At 30.6% G+C, this 25981-nt stretch overlaps 4 protein-coding genes and 1 non-coding gene across 5 annotated transcripts; 3 read left to right on the top strand and 2 right to left on the bottom strand.

Annotated features, from left to right (window-relative positions):
- Window positions 1-1845: 1845 nt before the first annotated feature.
- Window positions 1846-3070, bottom strand: LOC125837195 (mitochondrial uncoupling protein 5-like). Its single transcript, XM_049516344.1, has one exon. The coding sequence runs from the start codon at window positions 2849-2851 to the stop codon at window positions 1877-1879; it is 975 nt and encodes a 324-aa protein (XP_049372301.1). The 5' UTR covers window positions 2852-3070; the 3' UTR covers window positions 1846-1876.
- Window positions 3071-6716: 3646 nt separating this feature from the next.
- TRNAS-GCU (transfer RNA serine (anticodon GCU)) lies at window positions 6717-6798 on the bottom strand. The gene has a single exon. It is a non-coding gene; the product is annotated as a tRNA-Ser (tRNA).
- Window positions 6799-8410: 1612 nt separating this feature from the next.
- On the top strand, window positions 8411-11230 carry LOC125837206 (uncharacterized). The gene is made up of 6 exons (XM_049516357.1): window positions 8411-8707; window positions 8857-8898; window positions 9717-9832; window positions 10010-10115; window positions 10278-10331; window positions 10709-11230. Exons 1-6 carry the CDS (start codon window positions 8432-8434, stop codon window positions 10865-10867), a joined length of 753 nt encoding a protein of 250 aa, XP_049372314.1. The 5' UTR covers window positions 8411-8431; the 3' UTR covers window positions 10868-11230.
- Window positions 11231-14544: 3314 nt separating this feature from the next.
- Window positions 14545-15488, top strand: LOC125837286 (glycine-rich cell wall structural protein-like). The gene is made up of 2 exons (XM_049516451.1): window positions 14545-14635; window positions 15241-15488. Exons 1-2 carry the CDS (start codon window positions 14545-14547, stop codon window positions 15486-15488), a joined length of 339 nt encoding a protein of 112 aa, XP_049372408.1.
- A 2716-nt stretch (window positions 15489-18204) lies between these two features.
- On the top strand, window positions 18205-19370 carry LOC125837258 (glycine-rich cell wall structural protein-like). The gene is made up of 2 exons (XM_049516421.1): window positions 18205-18297; window positions 19000-19370. The coding sequence occupies exons 1-2, from the start codon at window positions 18207-18209 to the stop codon at window positions 19170-19172; spliced, it is 264 nt and encodes an 87-aa protein (XP_049372378.1). The 5' UTR covers window positions 18205-18206; the 3' UTR covers window positions 19173-19370.
- The last annotated feature ends 6611 nt before the right edge of the window (window positions 19371-25981 follow it).

Raw genomic sequence — 25981 nt, forward strand, 5'->3', positions numbered from 1 at the left:
TTATCAATCTGATTAATATGATTTCATACCATTTAAATTATTTTATTAAAGAGAAGCAAAGTCAAAACTTAAATTTATGAATTTTTGATTTATTTTAGTACTGAATTTATCAATCATTACTAAATGTGATATTGAAAATTATGTGAAAATGGATTCAATTCTTTTTGACTTTTATAGTTTTGACCATGACTTTTTCAAAATTTCTTAGATCAAACTACTCTACTTAGAATTATTCTCCCTTAAACGTGTGAAATTAAAAAAGAGCTTTTAATTAAATAAAACTTTTTTTTGGTGGCTAAGAAGCCATTTTGACTTTTTTTTTCTTTCTTTTTTTGTTGTCCTTTGGAGGTGGGCATGATATAATATTGTTCCTATATTAACGTAACATGGTGTTACTTGTTCTTTGTGATTAAATAAAATACTATTATTCTTTATTATTCTTTAGATGTTCGCTTCGGCATGAAGTTTAAGAATAAAAGAAAGATTTTTAAAATTTATAGCTTAAAATAAGTCATAGATATCTATGTGGCTATAAATCATCTTATTAATGGTAAAAATATGAAATTTACTTACCTAAAATATGTGAAGTTAAAGTTAAGTTGTTACTAAATATAGAAGATTCTGTTCTTTTTAAAACGAACTAAAAAGGAAAAAATATCATATAAATTTTGACGAGTGGAGGACCCAAATATTTCAAAATATTTGATTCCCTCTTGCCAATAAACTTTTTCTGACTTCGATTAACCTTACTCATAAGGCTTTCATGTAGTTGTTGTGCTCTTGCCTCTTGCTTTAGAATCGGTGGGTGGGGGTGGGGATCTCTTTAATATGGTTTAGACAATATTCCCATCTCTTAACTAATTTTTATGATTGAGTTAGAATCCAAATTCATTTCTTTATAACGACAAAATTGAAAAACGAAAATCAACATTTATCTGGTTATAACAACAATTTTGAAAGTCCAAAGCTACTTTATCCCACAAGTAAAACTTTTGGGTGTAAATTTGTTTATTTTTTCTTTCTAAAAAAAAGAGAGCATATATATGTGGTATGAAATAAAATCGTGTCGACTTGGTCAATTGAGATGTTATAAAACTAGTGTAAAGTCGTCTTATTTTTAGATTTGGTTAAGTAATTTGCACATTTTTATACAATTGACTTTGTGCATACATTTATTACTAAGCTCATTGAACTCAATGCATTATAAATTTATTCTTTAATCTATGTCAATTAAGCCCAAACACATCTATGTAGCATATGAACTTGTTCTTTGTCATGTATTGTTTGATGATTTTAAAAATTCATATGAATCAAAATTCGATTTAAACATTGGAATACATCATCAAGCGATATCCAACCATCAAAATTCAATCAAGTCCAACCCAGCGGTACCCACACCAAACATGAACTTGTGTCACGCCTAATAGAATAGTTCATATCTATCAAAGATCCGAGGTAACAAATTAGACTCACCTAACTCCGGAGTGATAAGTTCGAAGATGGAGTTCAAGCAAATATTGTTATATAGCCGCATAATTATCTGTGACTTCTTTTAGACCATAAATTTCAAGCATGTTTAGAAAATGAGATCACAGAATTGTAGTTGTACTAGTCATTAATTTCACCTAATTCTACTTCCCAACTAACATAAAAGTAAGCAAAAATTAAACATTTGCTTAATCAAGAATCATTAATTTCACCCATCAAGAACTCATTTTTCATATAGAAGTAACAATAATAATAATAATAATATTAAACACAACATAGAATCACTTTTCCCAAACTTAAAACTTAAAAAACTTAAATTAAACTAAACTTTTTTTAAAATTCTTATACTAAAATCCCATTATTATTTTTTTCTTCGTCATCATCATCATTAAAAATCCTTAAGCATTTTCCTGACTTGTTCCAGTGTGACAAAGAGCACCACAGTAAATGGACCTTGCCTTGAGATTGTTGGAATAAATCCCTTATACAATGCCATTGGCCCCTCAGCTTTGATAGTTTTCATTGCACAATCAATGGCCCCATTATACGGTGGGGCCATTCCTGGCTCGACCTTCATGTTCATAACACGTGTCTTAATCACATCCACTGGATTCGATGCCACCGCCGCCACAAACCCAGCAGCAAAGCTCGAAGTCACATGTGTCCCAAGCCCATCCTTCATTAACCCCTTCTCGAGGATAGTCTCTTTGAACTGATCGTACGATGCTAGCTGAGATGCGGTAACTAGCATGGCGCGGTTCACAGTAAGAGATGACCCGCGCCACAGGCTAGCTACCCCTTCGCTTTTACTCATCTGAGTAATTGCATCGATCACGCTTTTGTAGTTGCGGCGTTGGGAGATCGGAAGCCGGCCGTCGGCTTGCATGCGGACCATCGCTACATCGGCGGGATTACCGACGGCAGCTCCGATCCCGCCGGCGATTAATCCGGCAACGATCTTCTTCGACAAAGGCATGATGTTAGTATCTGGATCGGTCCATTTTTGCTTCAGCATATCGTATAAACCCATTCTGGTTGTAGAGTAAAGTGTCTGCCGGAGAACAGTCGCTGATACACCGGAGAACAAAGCAGCAACACCTTCTTGTTGAATAATCTTAACACCTACAGAAACCGGTCCTACACGCGGTGGAGCAACCACCGACGGCGCCGGAATGGAAAAAGTATGATTAGCAGCACCAGTGTGAAAAGCAAGTGCTGAACGGAGATTGTGAACAGTCGCCGGAGCTGAAATTGGGGTTTCTCCCTGAAGCTGCATACGGACTTTGATTAAATCAAGTGGGTGAGTACTACAACCAGCAATAATCGAAGCAATACCTCCTTCAACAAATCCCTTAACACCCATTATACCAAATGAATCGAGACGAAAGCTTTTTAAAAAAAAGAATGAATATGAATTAGGTAATGGAAAAAATTGAAAAAAAAATAGAATGAATCAAAGGTTTATGCCCAATTGGAATTAGAGTTCATCTCACTGGAAACCAGGAGATGGGAATGGAGACCGAAAGCTATAGATGCGAAGTGTGGAACGTTGAGTCTGTGAGACATATAAATTGTGAGTTGAGAAGGAAGAGGAAGAAGCGAATTTATAAGGGAAAAAAGGAAAGGGAAGGGAAGGGAAAGGAAAGGGAAATTAGGTTTTGTATACAACGCGGGTTCTTTCAGTATACTTTTCTCTGCGGCGGAAGGAAAGTGGGGGCCTTTGGTCAATGGAAATATTTTTTGGTTGTAATAATGAAGTTGGAAGTCGGGGGCGGAGTTAAGTAGGATCGAGGGGATTTTTCATTCATTTGACTCTTTTTAGATGTTGAATTTTATTTTGTTTTATTGCGTGTTAATTTTGAATTTTTTAGTGAAAATTTTGACTCAACCACAAATGGAAAGTGTAATATAACTCAAAAATCTTGACCCGGTCACTTCATTTGTATTATTATTTTTTAGCTATTTGGATATTTGAAGTATGGTATGTTCTGATTGACTATATAAATGTTTATATTAGATAATTTTGGTTCAATTTTTGTTAAGTTATTGTATGAATACTCAATTTTTTGTTACGTAGACAAATTAATCACTTAAATATATCGTTTTATTTGATTATAATTTATACGCATAATTAGATCAACAAATGAATGAAGATCACGCATCAATAGATCATCAACTATGTTCAAGAAAAGCCAGACATGCAGTTATTTTTTACTAACAACAATACGAATAACAATGTTGGGATATAATTTTTTACTGATACGAATAATAAATTTAAAAGAAATTGACTTTTATAAACTATTTATAACAATTAGATTCTCAATAAGGCATAAAATCTTATAAATATTCTACTTCATGTCGATTGTATAATGAAAAGACGCCTCGTATTTGAATTACAGTTGGACAATAGTTACCACTACTTTATATTTTTCAAACAGAAAATGTTAGATAGAAAAGAGAAAAAATTACTTATTTGATTACGTGAGGAATTATACCATTGAAAAGTTAAAAGTCTACAATGTGTAACTAATGGATCATATGAACCTTCTTGAATAAAATTGATGGTGCTTATTGGTTGAGAATAAACTTAAGGGGCCAAAGTTTTACCCGACACTTTGAAACCGCACAATCAAAAACAATAGCATATACCTCTCCCGGTTCAATGTGACGATATTTGATTAACCACGTAAGTTTTTTAAAAAAGTTAATAGAAAATATGCTAAAAATATTTCGTCGCTATAAAGTTATTTTTTTTATAAAATAAATAAAAAATATGAAACTGAATTATTTTAAAATATAGAACCTATCTTATTCTTTTCTTGATATATTAAAAAAAAAGTGCGACTCATAAATAGAGGTTGAAGTGTGCCTGTATTTGATTTTAGGACTACTAATGAAATTTTATTCATAAAATGTAAAAGTTTACAAATCAGTCTATTTCAAAACAGCTTCAAACATGTGATACTATATGTTTGAAATTTCGATACATATGACTAAAGTTTAATTATTTTAATCTGAACTTTAACAACACGTTACTTCAAATAAAATATATGAAATTAAGTTTTATCGTATTGGCTATTTGAAGTTGTTTCGAAGTAAAGGATGTTTAATTTTTTTTAAAGTAAATATAAATCAAATAATAATATCTAATAGAGTACTCGTAAATTTTTACTAAAATAGAACATAAGGAGTACCCATTTTCAAAAGTGGTCAAGTTATGAACATGGATTATTGTACAATAATTAAAGTCTATTCATCCTTATTTAGAGATATTTTGAATTTGAGCTTAAAAACAATTATTAGGATTATTGCCCTAAACAAATTCAAATTTTATGGAAACTCAATATTAATATTAAAAAAAAGTGGTCAAGTTGGCATTTGATGCCCCAATTTTGGCCTTTATGGCCATCCAATTGTATGGTCTGTTTCTGGAAAATGGGCAAAAGCTATAGCATCTTCAAATTGTGGCTTGTTTTACATGCGTAATATTTACTCCATGTTACTTTTAACCCCCAAAAAATAAAAATAAAATAGGTAAGTATTTATTCCCTTCCTTTTCAATAAGAAATATTAAAATTAAACTAATTTAAAACCGTCTAATTGATTTTAATAATGCAATTGTCATACTCACAAAGTCTTAATCTCAATTCCAATCTTTTCTTGCCTACAAAAACAAGTTTGTCAGCTTAATATTGACATTACAAATGTACATAATATGAAATATATATAATTTTGTGTCAACCTCCTTACACATTTAAATAATAGAAAAAAAAACTAATATAGTATTATGAATTTATGATTACAATATACTTCTCAATTGAATCAAGACTAGTGTCATTTGAAAGATGGACAACCAAAGGGGTGGTGAGGTGGGATAGATACTAGATTAGATTTTTTTTCATTCTTTATCTAGCTTTAAAGATAGAAAAATATTTACTAAGAAAATGTTTCTTTTTTTGATAAAACTTACACGACACAAATTAATCTCCTAATTAGAAAAAAAAATATTTTTCCTCACCCCTAAGGTCGTAAGGAACTGAGAGTAATTTTAAGTCATACCGATAAATTTAGATCTTTTTCTTGAAAATTTTAGACATATGGAGTCTATCCAATCCAATTCATGTTGGAGCTACATTAGCAAAAAAAGCAAATACGAGATGATTTTACTAGGACAAACATAAGAATGAACCAAACAATTTGGAGACAATAGATATTTTCCCAAACTCTATATTATCTGCGAACATATTATTCTCTTCGACTTCAATCAAAAATTAATAAAAAATCATGATGCATTTAATGAAAAACAATTTAGAAAAGTCTAAATAAATGAAATTTTGCCAAATAATTACAACTTGAGTGCTTGACTTGGACTCTACTTGTGAGTTGTTCACACTTGTATGGCACCCAAAATAGAACAAATAATAAATCGTAATTGTTGCCGAGAAAGTTGGAAAAGAACATGACCGAGTCACCGCGTTTGGGCATATGGCTTTATTAGGGGTAGGTGCTTTTTGCCATCCCCACCCACTTATGATATTTTTCTTTAAACGATTATGACATTTTCACTAAAATTACAATTTATTTGATCCATAAAAAATCTTTAGGTTATAAATGAGGGGTGCTTAGCTTACTATTCGAGCAACTCCCTCTTGTCAATTTTTGTTATTGGTTTGATTTTTAATTTTATGATTTTTATTAATAATTTACTAGTTTATCCCTAATGCTCACGTTTTAACCATTAATCGAAAATCAAGTCGTTAAGGATCGAAAATTAATGAATCGATAATAAATATCTTGTTGGTTTGGTTAGTGATTTTGCGTGCTTACAAATTGAAAATCGACAAATCGCAACGATAAAACCCTGGAGGCCTGGACTGAACTGACCATACGCATCCTAGTGAAATCTCAAAAATAGGGTTTGGGAAGAGGATAGTGTATTCACCGACTTTATCCTTGTCTTGAGAGGTAGAGATGTTATTTTCGACAAACAAGGTGGTGTGTACGCAAACCTTACCCCTACCTTAAGAGGTAGATATGTTGTTTTCGATAAATACTCAACTCAAGGACATATACATCAAAGTAGTTCGGTAAAAAAGTATGACTAAGAAATTACAACAAATACTAAAGATAGCATAACAAAACATTTTGAGAGGGAAAAAAAGAGCGATAAATACAATAATACGATAATCGAAATATAAATAATAACGAAAAAAAAAAAAACAACAATTCGTCGCCTGAGAGATTCGAACTCTCGCGGGGAAACCCCATGTACTTAGCAGGCACACGCCTTAACCACTCGGCCAAAGCGACTTTGTTGATTTCTACATCTAACACTATTATATTATTTACTAAAATAAACATGGTTAGTTTATTATAGATTTGACCAAAGAAATTATAATAGTACAAAAAAATTTCAACCATGCATACAACTCAAAAGTTGTCCAAACTTCTGGCCTCATTTACAAATGATATGAAAGTTTTCTACCTTGCTCATTTAGACGTAGACAGTGACAGAATTAGAATTTTCACTAAAGGGGTTCAAAATATGGAGAAGTAAACACATAAAGAAGTTGAGGGGTGGGGTGAGGAGGGTTCAACATCTACTTTAAATACACGAAAGATAATTTTAAATAACCATATATGAATAGTGTAATTTTTCGTTCAATGGGATTGGGATGAACCCCTCATATAGCTCTGGAACCCTTGCATCTAGGTAGTGTCTATTAGAAAAATTATAAAGAATATAATTTATCTTGAGATGTGTTAAGAATACTATCTTTTAAGAATATAATTATGCATGTTTCTCAGATTCAAAAAATTCTCCTAGTTATAAAGTAGGAGCATAAACAACTTTTTTAAAAGAAAATAACCCCCCAAGAAAGAAGAGACTAGATAGGTGTTATCCCAACGACTAGCTAACGACTAATTCGATTTCATTCAGTGTAAAATCAAATAATAAATAGGTATAAAGTATAGCATTTTAAAAAGATATTTATTCTATGAATTCATATGTTTATGCATGAATGAATGGTTTTTTTTATTTTTTTTTATGATAAACAAGAAAAGATGGTTGGATTCTTTCAAATCTCAAACTCTAGTGAATTGGAACATATATAAACCCATGGAAAATTCCTATGTGGGCCTTGTTTTGCTTTTGCCAATTGTTCTCATCATTTGAGAACATATCCCATAGTATATCACCTTCAATTATAACTTTTAAATGTTCTAAAAGAGAAATTTTAAGAAGAAAAAGAGAAATTAAAATGATATACAATTGATATGCTTTTGTTTTATGCCATTAGTATTCAAAACTAACTCACATTGTGTTTGGTTTCCAAGGAGAAAATATCTTTTATATTTTAAAAGTTTAGCATAGATATTTCTCATTAAAATGTGCAGGAATCTCATCTATCCATTTACATTTTATAAAATTATTATGTGTATCTAAGTTCAGTAGTAAATTGACACATATTGAAAGATTTTTATTTTTGTACAATCGTAATTTCATAATTAATTTTTACTATTCTGCTCAAGAAGGATAGTTTCAAGTCCAGAGTAGTGTTAGGAAAATCTAATCAGAGAAAATATTTGAAATTGGAGTTATTGACAAATAATAATATTTGATTTGTTGTGTTTAACATAAACCTCTCTTAAAAGAGCTAGAACTATTATTTCACTTAAAATATACTACAAATTAATTTTTTTGTATTTTAAATTCCCGATTTCAAGTTAAAATTGCAATAATCCACCATATTATAAAACAAATATTGTTTCGAAAATAATATTTCAAGTTGATACCCAAAAAATTGATAAAATTCATGTGTCCATTTTAAATTCAAAAGATGAATTTGTAATTACCAAAACTTAATGGGTCAAAATGTCAATTTTACTCTTTTTAATTTTTCCAACATCCTCAATCTTCACGAAATTGCTGCCACCATAGATGTCTGCTTCTTGGTTGTTTTCCACTCCCTGTTCAAAGCTGAACCACCACCTCCGCCGCCGTAACCATCTCCTGATTCTCTCGCCGGCGTTCTTATTTTCCGGCACCGGAAAACAAATGGTCACCACTAGCAGCGCCAGTAGCAGTTCAAATAGAGGTGCATTTACAACACTCAAAGAAAGAGTCAGTTTTGAGAAAGAAATTAAAAAAAGCAAATTTATTGCCATTGCTGGCCATATTCCAGATGAGGGTTCTGCTCAATCTTTCCTTTCTGAGGTACCCTTTTGGTTTTTGGGTTCATTTGGGTGTATTGAGTGTGTAAAGATTGAATCTTTTGCAATTTTTTTGATTCTTGAAATTTTAATCTTGAATTTGTTTATGAGGATTTGGTTATCTTTTTGTTGTAATTACTGATTTGATTTTAGGTACGAGATCCTCGAGCTACACATAATTGTTGGGCGTACAAGGTATGTTCTTGTTGCCAAAATCATGTTTTTATTGATATACAACATATACAGTGTAATTCCATAAGTGGAGTCTAGAGAGGATAGAGTAGAGTAGAGTGGATTCAAGCCTTACCGGCTCTTTCCGAAAGACCCTCGGGCTCAAGTGCAACAAATCAATATTTTTATTGATATACAACATAAATAGTGTAATTTCACAAGTGGGGTTTGGGGAGGGTAGAGTCGAGTGTATGCCGACCTTACCCCACCCCCGTGGTGGTAGAGAGGTTCTTTTCTGAAAGACCCTTGACTCAAGTGTAACAAAACAGTATTTTTATTGCTATATGTTAGAAGTATTTGGGAATTGATGAAGAAAAGTTGTTTCATTATAAAAATGGAGATGCATTTGTTGAAACTCTATTACGCTTATGCTACTAGTATTGTGATTGAAGTATAGTTGATACATTGGTTGGTTGAGAACATATGGTTTAGTTAGGCATCGTTTGGTAGGAATGTGTAATTAAGTGCGTTATCCCAGTATAGTTTTGGATTGAATCTATCATGTGTTTAGCCTTCAGTTGAGGGTATTAGGTATAACCAGGATACATTTGTGGGATATATATCCTGATTATAATACCAGGATAGCCTAGTTTTGAACCAAACAACCACTTAGTGACTAGCATTTTGGGTTATAATTGCTTCCATCCGTAATGATAACAACTGCTTATTATATGGACATATAAGAAACAAAGTCTCTCTAGTTTTAGGATTCTCCGAATGTGTGTATATCATCTTGTTTCTTATCTTACCATGCCAAAAATGTTATTATTCGTTCTATTTAGGTTGGTGAACAATATCGGACTAATGATGATGGCGAACCATCTGGTACTGCTGGCAAGCCGATACATTCTGCAATTGCATCCTCTGGATTGGATAGAATCATGGTGGTTGTTATCAGGTACCACATTTATTCAGTAAATAGTGTTAGTACTTTCAGAATTCTTGTCAAAGGAGATGTAAACTAGACTTGCATCTTTTCTTGAGGCCTAAAAAGTTTCATGTGCCCAAACTGGGAACGTTTCCAAGAAGTGAAATCATGCATATATCTTTATCGTGTTGCTTTTCTGAATTGCAGGCACTTCGGAGGAATTAAACTTGGCACTGGAGGTCTAGTAAGAGCTTATGGAGGAGTAGCTGCAGAATGCTTGAGAAATGCTCCTACATGTCTCATAAAATCTAAAGTAATAAATTGCTTGAGCAGCTTTTATCCCCCGTCCTCCCTTGCCCATCGTGTATAGGCATAGTTTCAACTGCACGTTGATCCTATTCTTCTCACTGCGTTCTTAGCTTTTAGTATAAACCTGAGACTGATTCATTGATTAAGTAATACTTTTTGGTTTTAGGTGCCGATGGGCTTGGAGGTTCCTTTTGAACTACTAGGAGTCTTATACCATCAGGTAAATTTGATCTTTTGTGCTAAAACTTCTACCATTCTAATCTTTGCGTTTGTCCGTCTTTTTTTGGCAATTTTTTACTTTCAACTTTCCATATGACATATTTAAGACCACAAGATTAGAGTGTTTTTTCGTACATTCTGCATATCTTTAGTTTTAGACCACAGGATTCAAAAAAAATTCTTTTATTTTTTTAAACTCCATGCCAAGTCAAATTCAAACGGAGGGAGTTCTAATATGTGTCAATGTTGCGATATTCAGTTTTAGTTTTTCGATTCTTCAGTTCATTTTCTTAATCAAAATCTGGATGCTTCAAGAGCATAATTGGTTCACATTTACTTCTATTGATGCATTTCTGGGAATTCGTTTCGGATTCACAGCTACAGTCGTTCCAAGCAGAAGATATCAAGCAGGATTATGATACTGGGAAAGATGGAGTCACCATGGTGACATTCAAAGCTGATTTTGACCGTGTACAAGGTTTAGAAGAGGCTATTAAGGCCAACTGCAGCCGTGACATTGTATTCTACAAACGCTAGAATTTTTCCGTATCACTTTGTCTGATGGTTTTAGTTCCATCCTGCTGGAACTTATGGAGATCTGGAATACCCTCTGCTTCAGAAGCAAGCTACATGTCGAGATGGTTAATATCATCCGCTCATTCTTGAAAGGTTCATAACGTTGCTCTTGTTGACTCCAATATATGAGCTGAGTTTTCCGTCTCTTTTAGTCTTCGTTCTGTAATTAGGAGTCGTTATAGGATAGTCGAGACACAAGCATGAGAGTGGTCTGTTCTCATTTCTCTTATATTCATACAACTTTTGAAGATATATACTTGTACAGTCTTTCCCATACTTTTTGTTTCTATACTCATGAATAAGACATGGATGCTTTGTTTGTTTTGTTATTATCTGTTGTTTTTGTTACTATATGTTGTTTCTTGTACTTCCGTTACTCTTTTTCTGGACTGATTTGGATTGTTTTTCCTGCTAAAGAAATTGAATGCTTGTAACTGGCATTTTCTTGGTTCTGCCAATGTTATTATTGTTTCATGGTGCTTAAATATTCAAGTTTAAGCCATTCTTTTAGGTGAGAATACTTATCCTGTGGAGTTAATTGAGGTGCGCGAAAGCTGGTCCGAACACAATGGTCATAAAAAAGAACCTTATTGACATCAAGAATGACAACATTTGGCAAGTGAAATCTGTGAGAGAAGCAATGTAGTTTTCCTTCTAATAATCCCAAGGAACCTTCAATATCCAACCCCTCGTGGACCGTGCCCTAAGAGCGTTTTTCGAGACAAAAACTGATAATTCTGTGGATCCGAGAAAGAACTCCAGTCCTGCATGCAACTCCTTATTGTGGGATAGGGTCTGGATATATATCACTCTTGTTTCTAGTTCATATTACATAATTATTCTAGATTTTGATCGAATCATGACACCATATAAGACTCAATTGCTAACAACTCCATTTCATACCGATGTAGGACTCTAACTTCTTCAACATGCTCAGGACTAGACGCTTGGAACGTGTAAAAGTAGCTCAATATCATGTTGATTTGACTCTAATATCATATTGAGAAATAAATCTGGTTTTACTCAACCTCAAACCACAAAAGTTAGTAGCTTATACTAAGGATCGTTCAAGATCATGTAAGGGGGAAAATGATTCAATCCCCTATAGTTTCTGTCCAACCAAAGTTAGTGACTTTTTTTAAACATAATATAAAGTTTGAACCAAAGTTAATTGAAATATAGGAATAATTGTAGATCAAAATGTTATTGCCAAGCTAAATTCTAGCGGAACATTTGTTAAAAGAAAAAAAATTAGTGATTTATTGTGGCGTATTTTAATCAGTCTGAAATCTCTTACCAATGAGTCAAATTTCAAAGGAACTAGTATATTAGTTCAGAATAACGATTTTATGATAATGTGTTTTATTTTTCTTATAAGTCTTAGTCTCTTTAATAAAATGAAACTTTCTATATTCAGAAACTCGTTAATTATTTCTATACCATACGTGATATATTTAAAATTCACTCAAAATTTAAGGTTATTTTAATACATTATACTAATAACTTTTACTTATAAAGATCACTAAGACTCAATAGCCTAATTATTCTGCTAGCACTTTTGTGTGCTTTCCTTTTTGTTGCTTCAGCTCTAGCAGTTGATGAGACAATATCTCTTTTTTAAGTTATTGTTTAAATTTTTATTCCTATTATTAAAATGTTTTATAAATATAACTTTTAGAAAATTACACAATTTTGATAGAACAATATGTTAGATTTGAATTTAATACTTACTCATATATTTCTTAACCTTACAAACTAAACATTAGGTGATGTATAGAATATTTACTAAAGATTTAGACTATAGTATATTTATATTATTTTTAAAAATATGAATCTATTGGCTTACATAATATAGGTGGAAATTATAGAAGTAACTACATAATTTCCCCCTATGTTAATTTAAGTCAATAGATTCATATGTTTAAAATGATAAAATGTTTCACTCAAAATTTGTCCTTGGATTCAGAATTTGTTTATTGTATTTTTGTCATCTTAGCTTAGTTTATTCTTGTGTTCCCTTATAATTGGATTCGAGCATTTTGCCTAATCATACTCTTATTGCTATATGCCAGAAATATTAGGGATTTGATGAAGAAAAATAGTTTTAATATAATAAAAAAAATAGCTACACTTATTGATACATGTATTATGTGCCTAGTACTTGTGCTGGTGCAAGATATATAATGAGATAGTCGGGATTGCATAAGTTTAGGAGAGGATATAAAGAGGGTTGCAAGGGCTATTTCACACCTACACTGGTGGGAGATAATTAAAGTGTGCAGAAACTAATCTGAATATCATCGTCATTCAAACCCAGGTGCCCTCTCCATCTCATCCTCCAAAGTAGAGCAAAAAGATTAAAACTAAGCACTCTTATTTAAAATATATTGTTACTAATTTTTTATAATTATTTAAAGTTTAGCTAATCTTAGATTGTCGATGATATTTAGATTAGTTTCTGGAATCATTGAACCTCGCTCTCGGGCCCAGAGGCAGAGCAAAGCAAAATGATTATTATTTTTTTTTAGAAAATTTCAACTATTCTTTATACTGGAGTCTTAATAATGACTATCGGTGCACTTTCCACCTAATAAAAAAGATGGCTTTAATGATTTCTTACGTTATATTTTATGTTACTAATTCAAATTTCAAATATTACATCATTTCATATTTCTTTGGAGTTGATTTTGTTAAAATTTTTGACTTCGTCTCTTCTGCGATTACGGTAGACAATGATGAGCAAAAAAATCCAAGAATATCGGCACCAATATTACACGTGCAAGGCCTCGAAATGCACCACGTAGCTTAAGCCTAACCTTACTTGTTTTCCTTTTCTTCTTCCAAGTTCCATAATCAGTTCGTCATCCAATGGATAAACGTTTCTAAATTTATACATTCTTTCATTTTAATTTATGTGTTTTTTTTTTGTGGTTTTCCATCCGGCCGTGTCTAGAGTTCGCATTGAAGCTTCGACTAAATTTGAATTGCACTCTCCGGGCCTATTCGAAGGTGACGCTCCCAACATGATTTTCTCCATATTCAGAGCTCGAATTCGAGACTTCTAGTTAATAGTGAAACAGTTCCACCACTTCACTATCAAAATTTTAAATACATTTTATTAAAATTTGACTCGATAGTAATCCATTGAAAATGTTACTAGAAAGACAAATTCTAGTGGAATTTATGTCGAAAGTAAAAAAAAAAAATATCGATCTTCTCAAAGTGTGTCTTAATCAGTTGAAAATTCCTTATTGGCAAGTCAAATTTTGAGGGAAATAGTGCATTCCTATAGAAAATGTAACTTTCTATATTCAGAAACTCGTTAATTATTTCTATGTCATACATGACACATTTAAGATCTGAACATAAAATTTAAAGACATTTTAATATATATTACATATTTTTATTTAAAGATCACAATTTTTTTTTACTTTCTTAAAATTTTGTGTTAATCAAAATAAGACAGATAAAATGAAACGTCGAGAATAGAGTTTTAGAGCCATATCCTCACGAAGAAATACATAAGATTTTATGTCTTGTAGTGAGATGTTTTGAGTATAAATTGAGGCTAAATTGAAAGCCAATTTCATTCCACTCTCAAAAATCTTTCTTTGTTAGAATATATAGTGAAAGAAAACATGAAGGTCAATAATAGCCTAATTATTTTGCTAGCACTTTTATGTGCTTTTCTTTTTCTTGCTTCAGCTCTAGCAGTTGATGAGGCTAAAGGTAAAGGTCGATTTACGCAAATATCTCTTTTTTAAGTTATCGTTTAAATTTTATATGTTTTTTTGAAGGTTTTATAAATATAACTCTCAAAAAATTATATAATTCTGACGAACTATGTTAGACTTGAATTTAATATTTACTTAGTTGTTTCTTACCTTACAAATCTTAACATTACTAGTATTTATATTGTTCATAAATATATGGATCTATTGGCTTCCATAAACATATATAGCTAGTTAATTACTTTTTATTTTCGCCTTTAATAAAATGTTTGTCCATCTTAAAGATGAAAACAAATTCAAGATTTCTAGATTTCAATCTTTTTGAGTTATTAGAATCCGAATTAATACAAAATTAGACCAATTAAGCTATTGAACTTTATTGAATTCGTATCTTTTACTCTACCTCCACCTATGCATGCACTCAACTAACTATAGAAACATCGTGACGTATTTGAGGCGACAATTAAAACTGTACTCTTTTGACGAATATAATATATTTTTATCAAAAATTCAGTACTCAGTCAAATATCGTCATATGACAACGTAATCAAGAGATACTAATAGTTCCATGCACTAATGATAAATACTATATGTTGTATGTAGCAACAAATGAAGGACAAGTAAATGATGCAACACAAGGCCATGGTTGGGACGGGGGAGGCGGCTGCCACGGACGCGACTGTCACGGAGGTGGTGGTCATGGAGGTGGTGGTGGTCACGGAGGCGGTGGCAATTATTGCCGATACGGATGTTGCGGTAGATATTATCGAGGAGGAGGGTGCAAACAATGTTGTAGAACTGCTCAAGAATATTCAGCTTACAATATGCAAAATGACGTCAATCGCCCTTAAATGCACAACGTACAATAAATAACGGGAACTTAGTGCACCAGACTGTCTTTGTAACTTTCTAGCTAGCTAGCGCTAGTCTAATGTTGTTCTATGAGTTAAATAAAAATTATAATGTAGTAAATATGCAATAAAACATATATCTGTGTTTTATATTCTCCGGACTCTAAATTTCCTCTAAAAAATAGTTTCATCAACAATTTATTTTGTCGGAAAGCTTTCTTTGATTAATAATTCTGTAAGAGAGATGCTAGAGAGATTTTTAGACTTTTGTAGAACGGAAATTTTTTACTTCAATCTCTTTAGGTAAATCACAATTTTAAAAAAAAATCATATTGTTATTTTTAAAATTCTTGTCAAACAACCTGATTCTATTAACAATCAAAGAAATGTCATTTGAATATATTTAATGAAAGTCTGACCGTCACTCTTGTATTATTATGAGAGTTTCTTTTCAAATTCAAAATCTATTTTTATCTATCTTCTTCACTTTCAATTTAAATATACCCCTTTTATTATATTTTGATATAAAATTGTCCTTAATTTTGATGGAAAAAAATATGTGACAAGCTCCAAATCAAATGACCAACTAATTTTAAATATTCGATTTCCTAAAACACACCTATTTAACTCATAATATGGAATTTCAGTCAAGAATACAGGTTTACGATAAATTAGTATGAAATAATGATTAATTAAGCTCATATTTATTGATTAGAAGAAATTCAGCCATTTTTTAAAAACATATGTTTAATAGATTACTCTCACCAAAAAAAAATAAAAAAATTACCGTAAAAAATCAGCGATACAACCATTGACGTAGGAGAAAATTATTAAGGGCAATTTTGTGTCAAAATATAATAAGAGGGGACATATTTGAACTGAAAGTATAACGGAAAAGACATATTTAAACGGAAAATATAACGATGATAAGTATAATTAAATCATTTTTAATAGTATAAGAGTATATCTGATGCGCTCCCTTTTCAAAAGCCCTTCATTATATATATATATATATATATATATATATATATATATGTCACAAGCTAAGTTTAAGTTTCAAGCATAATTTCATTTCTATATTGTTTTGGAGTTGATTTTGAAAATTTTTCTGATTTCGTCACTTCTTCGCTTACTTCAATATGTTGAAAATGAGATATAATATGATCGACGTTAAGATTGACTATATGAAGATATTGACAAAATGTTTCCTTGTAAGCATTAATATCTCATATTTTACGTGTAAAACCTTCAAATGCACAGCGTAGCTTAACCCTAACCTTTGTTTTTTTCATCCTCCATTTTAATTTATATGTTACAATAATAAAATAAACACTTTTCGAAATCATAATTTAGTTCATCGATTAGATGAATAATTCATCAAACGTTTTTTTGATAGTATGTATCTTACTTTTCTTTTGTCTTAAATCTGTATAGAAAAGAATGCAACATTTGATAGTAAGATATTCATTATTTCTAATACTATAACGTGTCATGTTGAAGATTATAAGATTTAAAAATATTTTAATATATTATACGCAAATGTCTCTTAATGTTATTATTTATATTTTGTAAAAGTTGCATAAATATAATCTAGACTATGTTGGATTCTGATCTTTTTTATCTCTGCAGGGCCTATTCGGGGGTGACGCTCCCAACAGGATTTTCTCCACATCCAAGGCTCGAACCTGAGACCTCAGGTTAAGGGTGAAACACTCCCACCAATGCACCACAACCCATGTTGGTGGATTCAGATCTATTAATACTCATTTATATAACTTTACAAACAAACTATTCTGCTATATTTGACATTTGCATTAATTTATAAATATTTTAGATTATGATGTAATGTTTTCTCAATTTAATTTGTTAAAGATGGATTTTTAGATTATAGTCTAATTACAAAATTACAATATTATCACATATATTTTGGGAGCCAATATTATCTCGATGCTTACTTCAACATGTTGAAAATGGTTTTTAAGAAATTCAAGATCGACACCAAAATTGACTATATGAAGATATTGACAAAATATTTCTTTGTAAGCAATATTATCTCAAATTCCATGTGTAAAACATCAAATGCACCACGTAGCTTACGCCTAATCTTAAGAAAATTATTTTCAAACTTATCATTTCTTCGTTTTAATTTATGTGTCATTATTAAAAATTTATTTTATTAAAATTTGATTCGTAAATAAAGAATATTGAACGAATAATCCATCAAAAATGTTATCGATAAACTAGATTCTGATAGGTTATTTGTTGAAAACTTTTAATGAAAATCATCAATATTTTGTACTTATGTTAATCCATCGGGAGTCTCTAACTTTGTCTATTAATCCGTATATTTCCTTTTATAACTTTTCATATTTAGAAATTGGTTATTTCTGATATCGCACATTGTATATTAAAGATAATAAAATTCAAGGATATTTTAATATATTATGCATAACTTTAATTTAAGATTATAAAATTTAATAAATATAACTTTACTTTCTTAAATTTTATATACTCATATATCAAAATAAGACACGTAAAATGAAACGTTCCGGAGTAGTGGTTAGAGTCAAAATTAAATCATGATCACCACCAAGACCACATAAGATTTTGTCTTATAGTGGGATTTTTTGGGTATAAATTAAGGCAAAGGTTTAGTTGAAAATCATTCCATTGTACTCTCAAAAATCTTTCTTTGTTGGATATATAGTGAAAGAAAATATGAAGATCAATAATAGCCTAATTATTATGCTAGCACTTATATGTGCTTCACTTTTTCTTGTTTCAGCTCTAGCAGTTGATGAGACTAAAGGTAATATAAAGTTTTTAATTAATTGCTATTTTAACTTTCTTAAACATATGGATTTATTGTCTTACATATTTAAATATATTTATATAGTTCATGCATGCAATTATGACAAGAAATAGAATATACTTCGACGATTCACTGTGACAAAAATAACATTTAGCTGCAACAAACATACATATTAACAAAGAGTATATATTAAATCTTTTATCGGTATTAGTTATTTGTTATTGAATCTAATGTCGGTGTAGGCTTTGAGGACATTTACAACGAGTGCTAATTGCGACTAAAAGTGCATATTTAGAGACAATTAAGCTATTGTTGTTAATTAATTACCGCTAAAGATCATTATTTTTTATATAGTGACACTTTTTTTTATTCTGTTCTAAAAAGGAATATTGATATTTTTCTATATTTGAAGGTTTTTAACGTTAAAATTTTCTTTTTACTCGTGATAATATGTTGTTACAATCATAAAAATGTGATGACACATTTGATCCGTAACTAATTAAGGATATCCTTTTTATAATTAGTTGTGTTGAAATAAGCTATCTTTTCATTTCTAGAATTCAGAAATAATTAGTAAATTTAAAATTTTGAATTAGCTTCTACATACAATTTTGATTGTGTGTCAAAAAAATTCTTATTTTCTTAAACGTCATGTTCAGTCTAATTACTCTATGTTGTATGTATATATATATGTAGCAGCAAATGAAGGCCAACTAAATGCTGAAACACAAGGCCACGGCGGTGGCGGAGGCCACGGTCATGGTGGTGGCGGTCATGGAGGCGGTGGTCATCATGGCGGTGGAGGCCACGGAGGTGGAGGTCATGGTGGTGGAGGTCACGGAGGCGGCGGTCATGGAGTCAACCACCCTTAAATGAAGAATATCGTCATAAATTAAAGAATTTCGAATTAAACTACGTACTCCATCCACTTTTTGTAATTTAGTCAATAATAAAAACTATGTACGTACGTTTTTAATTTGAAGTTCTAGCATAGCCTAATGAAGTGGAATGTGTTATGTGTAATGGAAATGATATAGTAAAAATGAAATAAATATCAGTATGTTTTTTCCTTTTTCAATTTTAAGTTTGTCGATAATTATTTATCATGTATATTCAGTTTTCACGTGTTATATAAAAAAGAAAGAAGATATATATATGAAACAACAATATCAATGAACAACTGGAGTTATGGTGGCCGATGGAGGAGTAAGTATTCTTCCATCCTTAATCAGAAGTCTTGAATTTGAATCTCTCTAAATATGGAATCGCCTTTAATAAAGATTAAACTTAACGCTCAATATGAGATTTAAATCAAATATACTAATTGTGTTAACATCTTTACATCATGCATAAATATAGTTACAAATTTTATAATCGTAATTAAATTATTTGATAATGTAAAAAAAAATAAAAAATTTATAGGTTAGTGAATAAAAGATAAGCTCAACTTTTTAATAAAAAAAAATAAAAATTACAAAGAAATATTCTTGTCAATTGTTTTGCTCTTTGAGGATGACATTCTTATATCAAAGTGACTTGAATTTATAACTATTGAATACAAAAGAAACCGAGTTAATTAATAAAAAACTAAATCATCGATAAGTCTTTAAGAAAATAAATAAATAACTATAAAGATATAAAGTCAAAGGTGAAAAGAAACTTACGTAATAATATTGCAGAAACCTAACTCAATTTTGCTATGTACATATAATACTCCATTGTTTGTTTATATAGACACTAATTTCTTATTTTTTTCATTATTTTTTTTCTAAATTTTACTCGTCCCAATTAATGTAAACATAATTATTATACTAAAAATAAAAATTAGTTAGGAAAATTCAATTTCAAAAAAGAAATTTGAATGAAAATTTGAATTTGATAGTACAAAAAGAGAAATAAATACAATACTAACAAACTATAAATCTTAATATAAAGGCATTAAAATAAAAGAAATCGTTCTCACTTAATTAATATATGTTATTGTTTCCTTATATTTCATCACAATTCCTTTTCTCGATTTGACTTTTCAAAAATTTCAAGTGTTTTCCTAGCTTCTAATTTCTAGTAATATTTTCAATTAGGAATTTTTTTTTTATTGGTTAAACCTTTTTTATATAATCCTTACGTTTCCTTTGTTATTTATTTCTATTCCTTCAAGAAAAGTTTGAATGCTGAAGCATGTAAGAATTCAAGAAAAATACATGAAAGTCTAGTAGTATTATATAGACTCATGTTGAAGTTTGGATAGATTAATTGGGTGTGAAAAATGTCAAATAATATACCAATAATTAATTCCAAGATCTTACAAATTAAGGTTATAACAATGTAAACACTAAACTTAATATAAATACAATATCATTTAAACTCAATATAGACAATCAATTATACTATTTTGCGGATGCACCAATAGGGAGGGGTAAGAGGTTGATTGTAGCAAAAGTTATGAGATGTAAATATAGGTCGGAAAAGAACTAGAAAAGATAATTACACAAGAAATGACTCAACTTCACCTTACTGAGAACATGTAGATAGAAAGATATGAAGTTCGCTTGTGAATTTATATATTTGTTAATAATAAAATTATATTGGCCTACAAATAGAAAAACAAATATTGAATAACATGCCAGGAACAATGTTAGTTTGCAAGCACATGAAGTCCAATTCAACTCATTACTTTGATAAGATATATATTAATAATCATAGTTGAGTACATCTTAACATCAAAATCAATAATACATGAATTAACGAAAGAGAGAACTTCCTAAATTACTCAAAAGAACTCGATATCATAATATTTCTTCATTTGATCATAGATATCTTCTCTCAGAAACTCAAAATCATCATCATCTTCCATAAATTTATTCTCAAAATAATTATTTTCACTCGTTTCACCCACATTACCATTCTCGTGAGTCTTTCCTTCCACAATTTCCGACTCAACATTATTCTTGTTATTTTTTGTTCCAACAATTCCAGACTCCATATTATTATCTTTCATAATTTCAAACTCAAGGTTAGTCTTTTCTCCCACGTTATCACACTCAAAATTATCATTCCCCTCATGATAAACAACTTTATTCATGTCAACTTTGTTCCCTTTTCCTAGAACCTTATTTAAACTCTTTCCCATCATTTTTATCCTCTTCTTCTTGAAATTACCTTCTTCTTTATCCACTTTCCCACCATTAGTTTCCACAAATTTCTCTTCGACCCTTAAAGATTGATCTTTTTTTTCCATTTTCATCCTCTTCTTCGTCATCAGAAATTTCAATAACCTCATTTGCATCATTTTTATCGTTAGTATTTCCACCACCAATCCCAAACTCAACGTTATTCTCATTAATCTTTGTGGTCCCCACAAAAGGGGACCACAAAGATTCTGGGTTGGGCTCGAAAGTATTTTTCTCTTTTTCCTTGTTTTTCAATTCGTCATCAAAATTGGCCTTCTGGGTTGAGCTCGAAAGAACAGACCAAGATGTGAGTGCATACCCTAAAGCCTCAGATGCAAATGGGTATGGATTGTAATTTGGGTTTAACAAATTCGATGCATACATGAAATTGTTCTTGATGAGTTCTTGATTATGAGTGTAGAGAGGAAGATTGAGGATAAAATAGTGATTTGGCCCTTTGTTAGTGGTGGTAACCAGGAGCAAAATATTAGCTATGAAGAGGATTTGTGAAGGGGCAATTTGATTTGGGTCAATCTCAATGGCTTTAAGAGCATAAATACGACAATCTTCAAAGTTTCTCTGTTGAAGAAACAATTCGGAGGCACTGAGATAATTTTGAAATTTTAAATTAGGGGTGTTATTTGCTATGTATTGTCGGAGCGCCATTGTTAGAGAATATGAAGCTTTTGTAAATGGAGATGATTTTGGACATGAAATTTTTGTGAAGGATATATGTTGTATATATACACAAATGAAATATCAAATACAGTAAATCATTTATTACAGAATCTGATTAGTTGATAAATTAAAATCTTTAACATTTTGGAATGTTCAAAATAGGACATTATGTAATTGGGAAGAAATTATTTAGGATAAAGACATAATTTTTCAAAATTCAAAAGTTTTAATGGAGTAATAACTTATTTGACATTTTAAGATGTTTAAATTTGGACATTAGGTTAATGAGTGGGGATTATTTAGGATAGATACATAAATTTTGAAATTTGAGAGTACACTATTATATTGCTATTCACCCCTTTCACATATATTTGCCTAGTATGCATTTTGTAATCTTTTTAAGAAAATAATTTACAAAATTTCTAATTATTATACTTTTAAAAATGAAAATTTAGATATTTTATTTCAATAAGTGTGAAAACGACTATTGAATGATACAATATTTTTAATAAAAAGAATTGGATATTATTAAAAAGTAATTGTTTAATATAAGAATAAAATGTTATTATTTTTGTCTTGAATTTCTAGGTCGATACGTATTCAGGAGGGGCGGAGTGATATATTAAAGAAGAGAAATTCTTTGATCAATTCTACTATAAACTAGGGGAGTTCACATAATCATTCAATATTACTCATGTTTTAAATTATTTGAACTCTATAATAAAAATATATATTTTAATTTATGTGTCCATTTAAATATATTAAGAGAATTTTATTTTTATTTTTTTACATTAATTTTAATATTAAATAGCTAGATAAAATAATATAGTAAATTTAAAGTTGAGTTAAAGTAGGGCTATAAATGTTTTTACGGAGGTAGAGTGTAAAAAAAATATCTACACAATCAAGCAATTACATAGTATCATTTTTAACGCCATAATAATATTAATTTGATAACCCAATGTGATAAGCTAAAACTTAAAAGAGTGTTAGTCTAAATTTATATGCTAGTCAAACTAAATTTGAAACATTTTTACCTTATTTCCGTTTTGGTAAATATCGGTGTATAAACCAAACTTCTTATAAGTTCAACTTAACAAAAAGTCATAAGCAAACAGGACTCTCAATAATGATCAGGGGAACAATCGTATAGCTTCATTATGATCTACACCAATTTTTTTAGTAGCCACTCAACAGGAATTAGACGTTTTTCTTAGTTTTTCGTGTGTTAATTATTGAATTTTTTTGTAATATGATTTTCAGAAAAAAAAATTCCATAATCTTTACAGGACCCTCTGTAATGACCTGGGGAAAAATACTTATAGCCTCACCATTCTCCACATCATTTTTTTAACATTTAGGGGCGACTCAACAAAAAATAAATAATTTTCTCAAATTTTTGTGTACGTCAATCAATTTATTTTAATAAAATATCAGCTTAATTATCAACATTTTTACTTAAACATATCAATTATTTATTAATAGTTTAGAACACTTTTGTTTAGATATATAACTGCTCGGAAACAAGATAGCACAACCTTATATATTCCTCTAACAATGAGTTGATGTAATATATCACAAATACATTAAATTACAGTTAAAATAAAATAAACAAAAAATAAATAAATTATCAATCAAGTTGAGGCGTAGAGATCTCTCTATTTAAGGAGATTCAAGCCCACTGCGACATAATCTATCCCAATTCAGCAATTTCGGATTAGTTAAAGAGTTCAAAGCTCCACAAAAAGAACACCTTCAACATATATTACTCTCTTTTGTATAGTCTATAGTTGAAGACTTTAGAATTTTTTTTTTGTCTTAACTCTCTCTTTCACTACTACACACTACAATATTATTTCACACTTCTCATCTTTCTTAGATTCCTTCACAAAGGAAGAAATGCCACTATTTATAGTAGAGAAATTCTTCTTTGTATTGAATAAGAATAATGTGGATGATAATGTAGGTAAATGAATGGAGGAATTATGTCTTGAAGGTTACATGATCAGTTACAAGGTATTATGGGTGAAATAATAAACCAAATTAGATATTTTACATCTTTGTTATTATTAAAAACTCATAAATCTATATTATGCAAAAGTTAGAACTCTTTATGGTCGGTGAGTATGATCTTTCTAAAATCAAAGTATGAACAAATTGTATACATATCATCACTTTTTAATCGAAGGTCTATCTGAAATAATTTTTCTACCTAATTTTGTATTAGAGAATTTATCAAAAAATGTTTTCATTCTTTAATAATAGATCGAGTAAGTTAAACAGTTTTCAATCTTGAAAGTCATTTATTGAATGATTATTGCCTTTGTGTAGTCTGTCGTTTAGACTAATTGGGGTTGATTACTTGAGTAAAGAGTTCATTCTTAATTAAGGTGGAAAGCTAGTCAATTTTCCCTTTTAGATTTAAAGTAGGATTGCAAGAAAATACGATAATAAATTAATAAGATACAAAATTAATAAAAATAACAAATAGGAACACATATTGGAGAATAAAAAACTACACAATTACTAAATACTACTTATAATAAGAAACCGCCTACCTCTCCCACATATATAAAATGCGGTTATTTCATCCGATTACCTACTAATTTTCTGCCCTAATTCTCGATCTCCATCATTCAACTACCTACTATGTACCTTTCTAACTCTAATTCTCGACCTTCATCATTCGTCTACTTACTAACTTTCTACTCTAATTTCAATCTCCATATCTACCTATAATCCATGTCCTAAGCCTCAATAAGTTGAAGTCATACCATATCATGTCTAATCATCAGTTTTTCTTCAACCTACCTTTACTTCCTCTGTCTCCTGCTACGATCAACATTTCACATATCCTTATTGGTGCATCGCTCGACCTTCTCTTCATATGTTGGAATCATTTCGATCTCGTTTTCGTCTTATCCGTCACGTCGGCCACTCCGACTTACTCCATATAATTTCATTCCTAATATAAGTAATAAAAGATAAATAATATAAGTAATATATTTTTTTTTTAAAAAACTTTTCCAATTTTGTCCACTTCACATCTTTACAAAAACTCCTTTTTAAAGCTCTTTCCATCTTCGTCTCCTTCTCTTCTGCAACAACTTTTTCTGCTCCAAAAAAAAATGGAGAATCAGCGATTCAAAGCAAAGGACACCCATAATTCGAAATTCAAAACTTATCTCACTGCCTCTGAATACTTTCTTCAACAAAGAAACTTCGAAGATTGTCGTAATTACGCCTTAAAAGCCATTGAAATCGACTCAAATCAAACTTCCCCTTCACAAATCCTCGCTATAGCGAATGTATTACTTCTCTCTACCACCATTAACGAACACCCAAATTACTATTCTATCCTTAACCTTCCTCTCTACACTCAAAACCCACAACTCATCAAAACCCATTTCACTAACGTTACGAATCTGTTAAACCCTAACAAGAATCGGTACCCATTTGCTTCTGAAGCTTTTGGGGTTGTACTCAAAGCTTGGTCTGTGCTTTCGAACCCGACCCAGAAAACCCGTTTTGATAACGGGTTGAGAAATAGGGGAGAAGATAGGGGTAGTTTTTGGACTGTGTGTCCTTACTGTTACTATGTGTATGAGTTTTTGAAGGATTATGAAGATTGTTGTTTGAGATGTCAGAATGAGAAATGTAGAAGAGTGTTTCATGGGGTGCCTATTGTGGGCCCATCTCCGCCACCTGAGGTGGCGGAGAAGGGTGAGTATCATTGCTTTGGGTTCACCATTTTGAGCAATGATACTCACCCTTTGTGGTCCCCTTTTGTGGGCACGAAGACTAATGAGAATAATGTTGAGTTTGGAATCGCG

This window comes from Solanum verrucosum, unplaced genomic scaffold (assembly GCF_900185275.1).
Source record: "Solanum verrucosum unplaced genomic scaffold, falcon-dt-bn FXZP01000165.1, whole genome shotgun sequence".
NCBI lineage: Eukaryota > Viridiplantae > Streptophyta > Magnoliopsida > Solanales > Solanaceae > Solanum > Solanum verrucosum.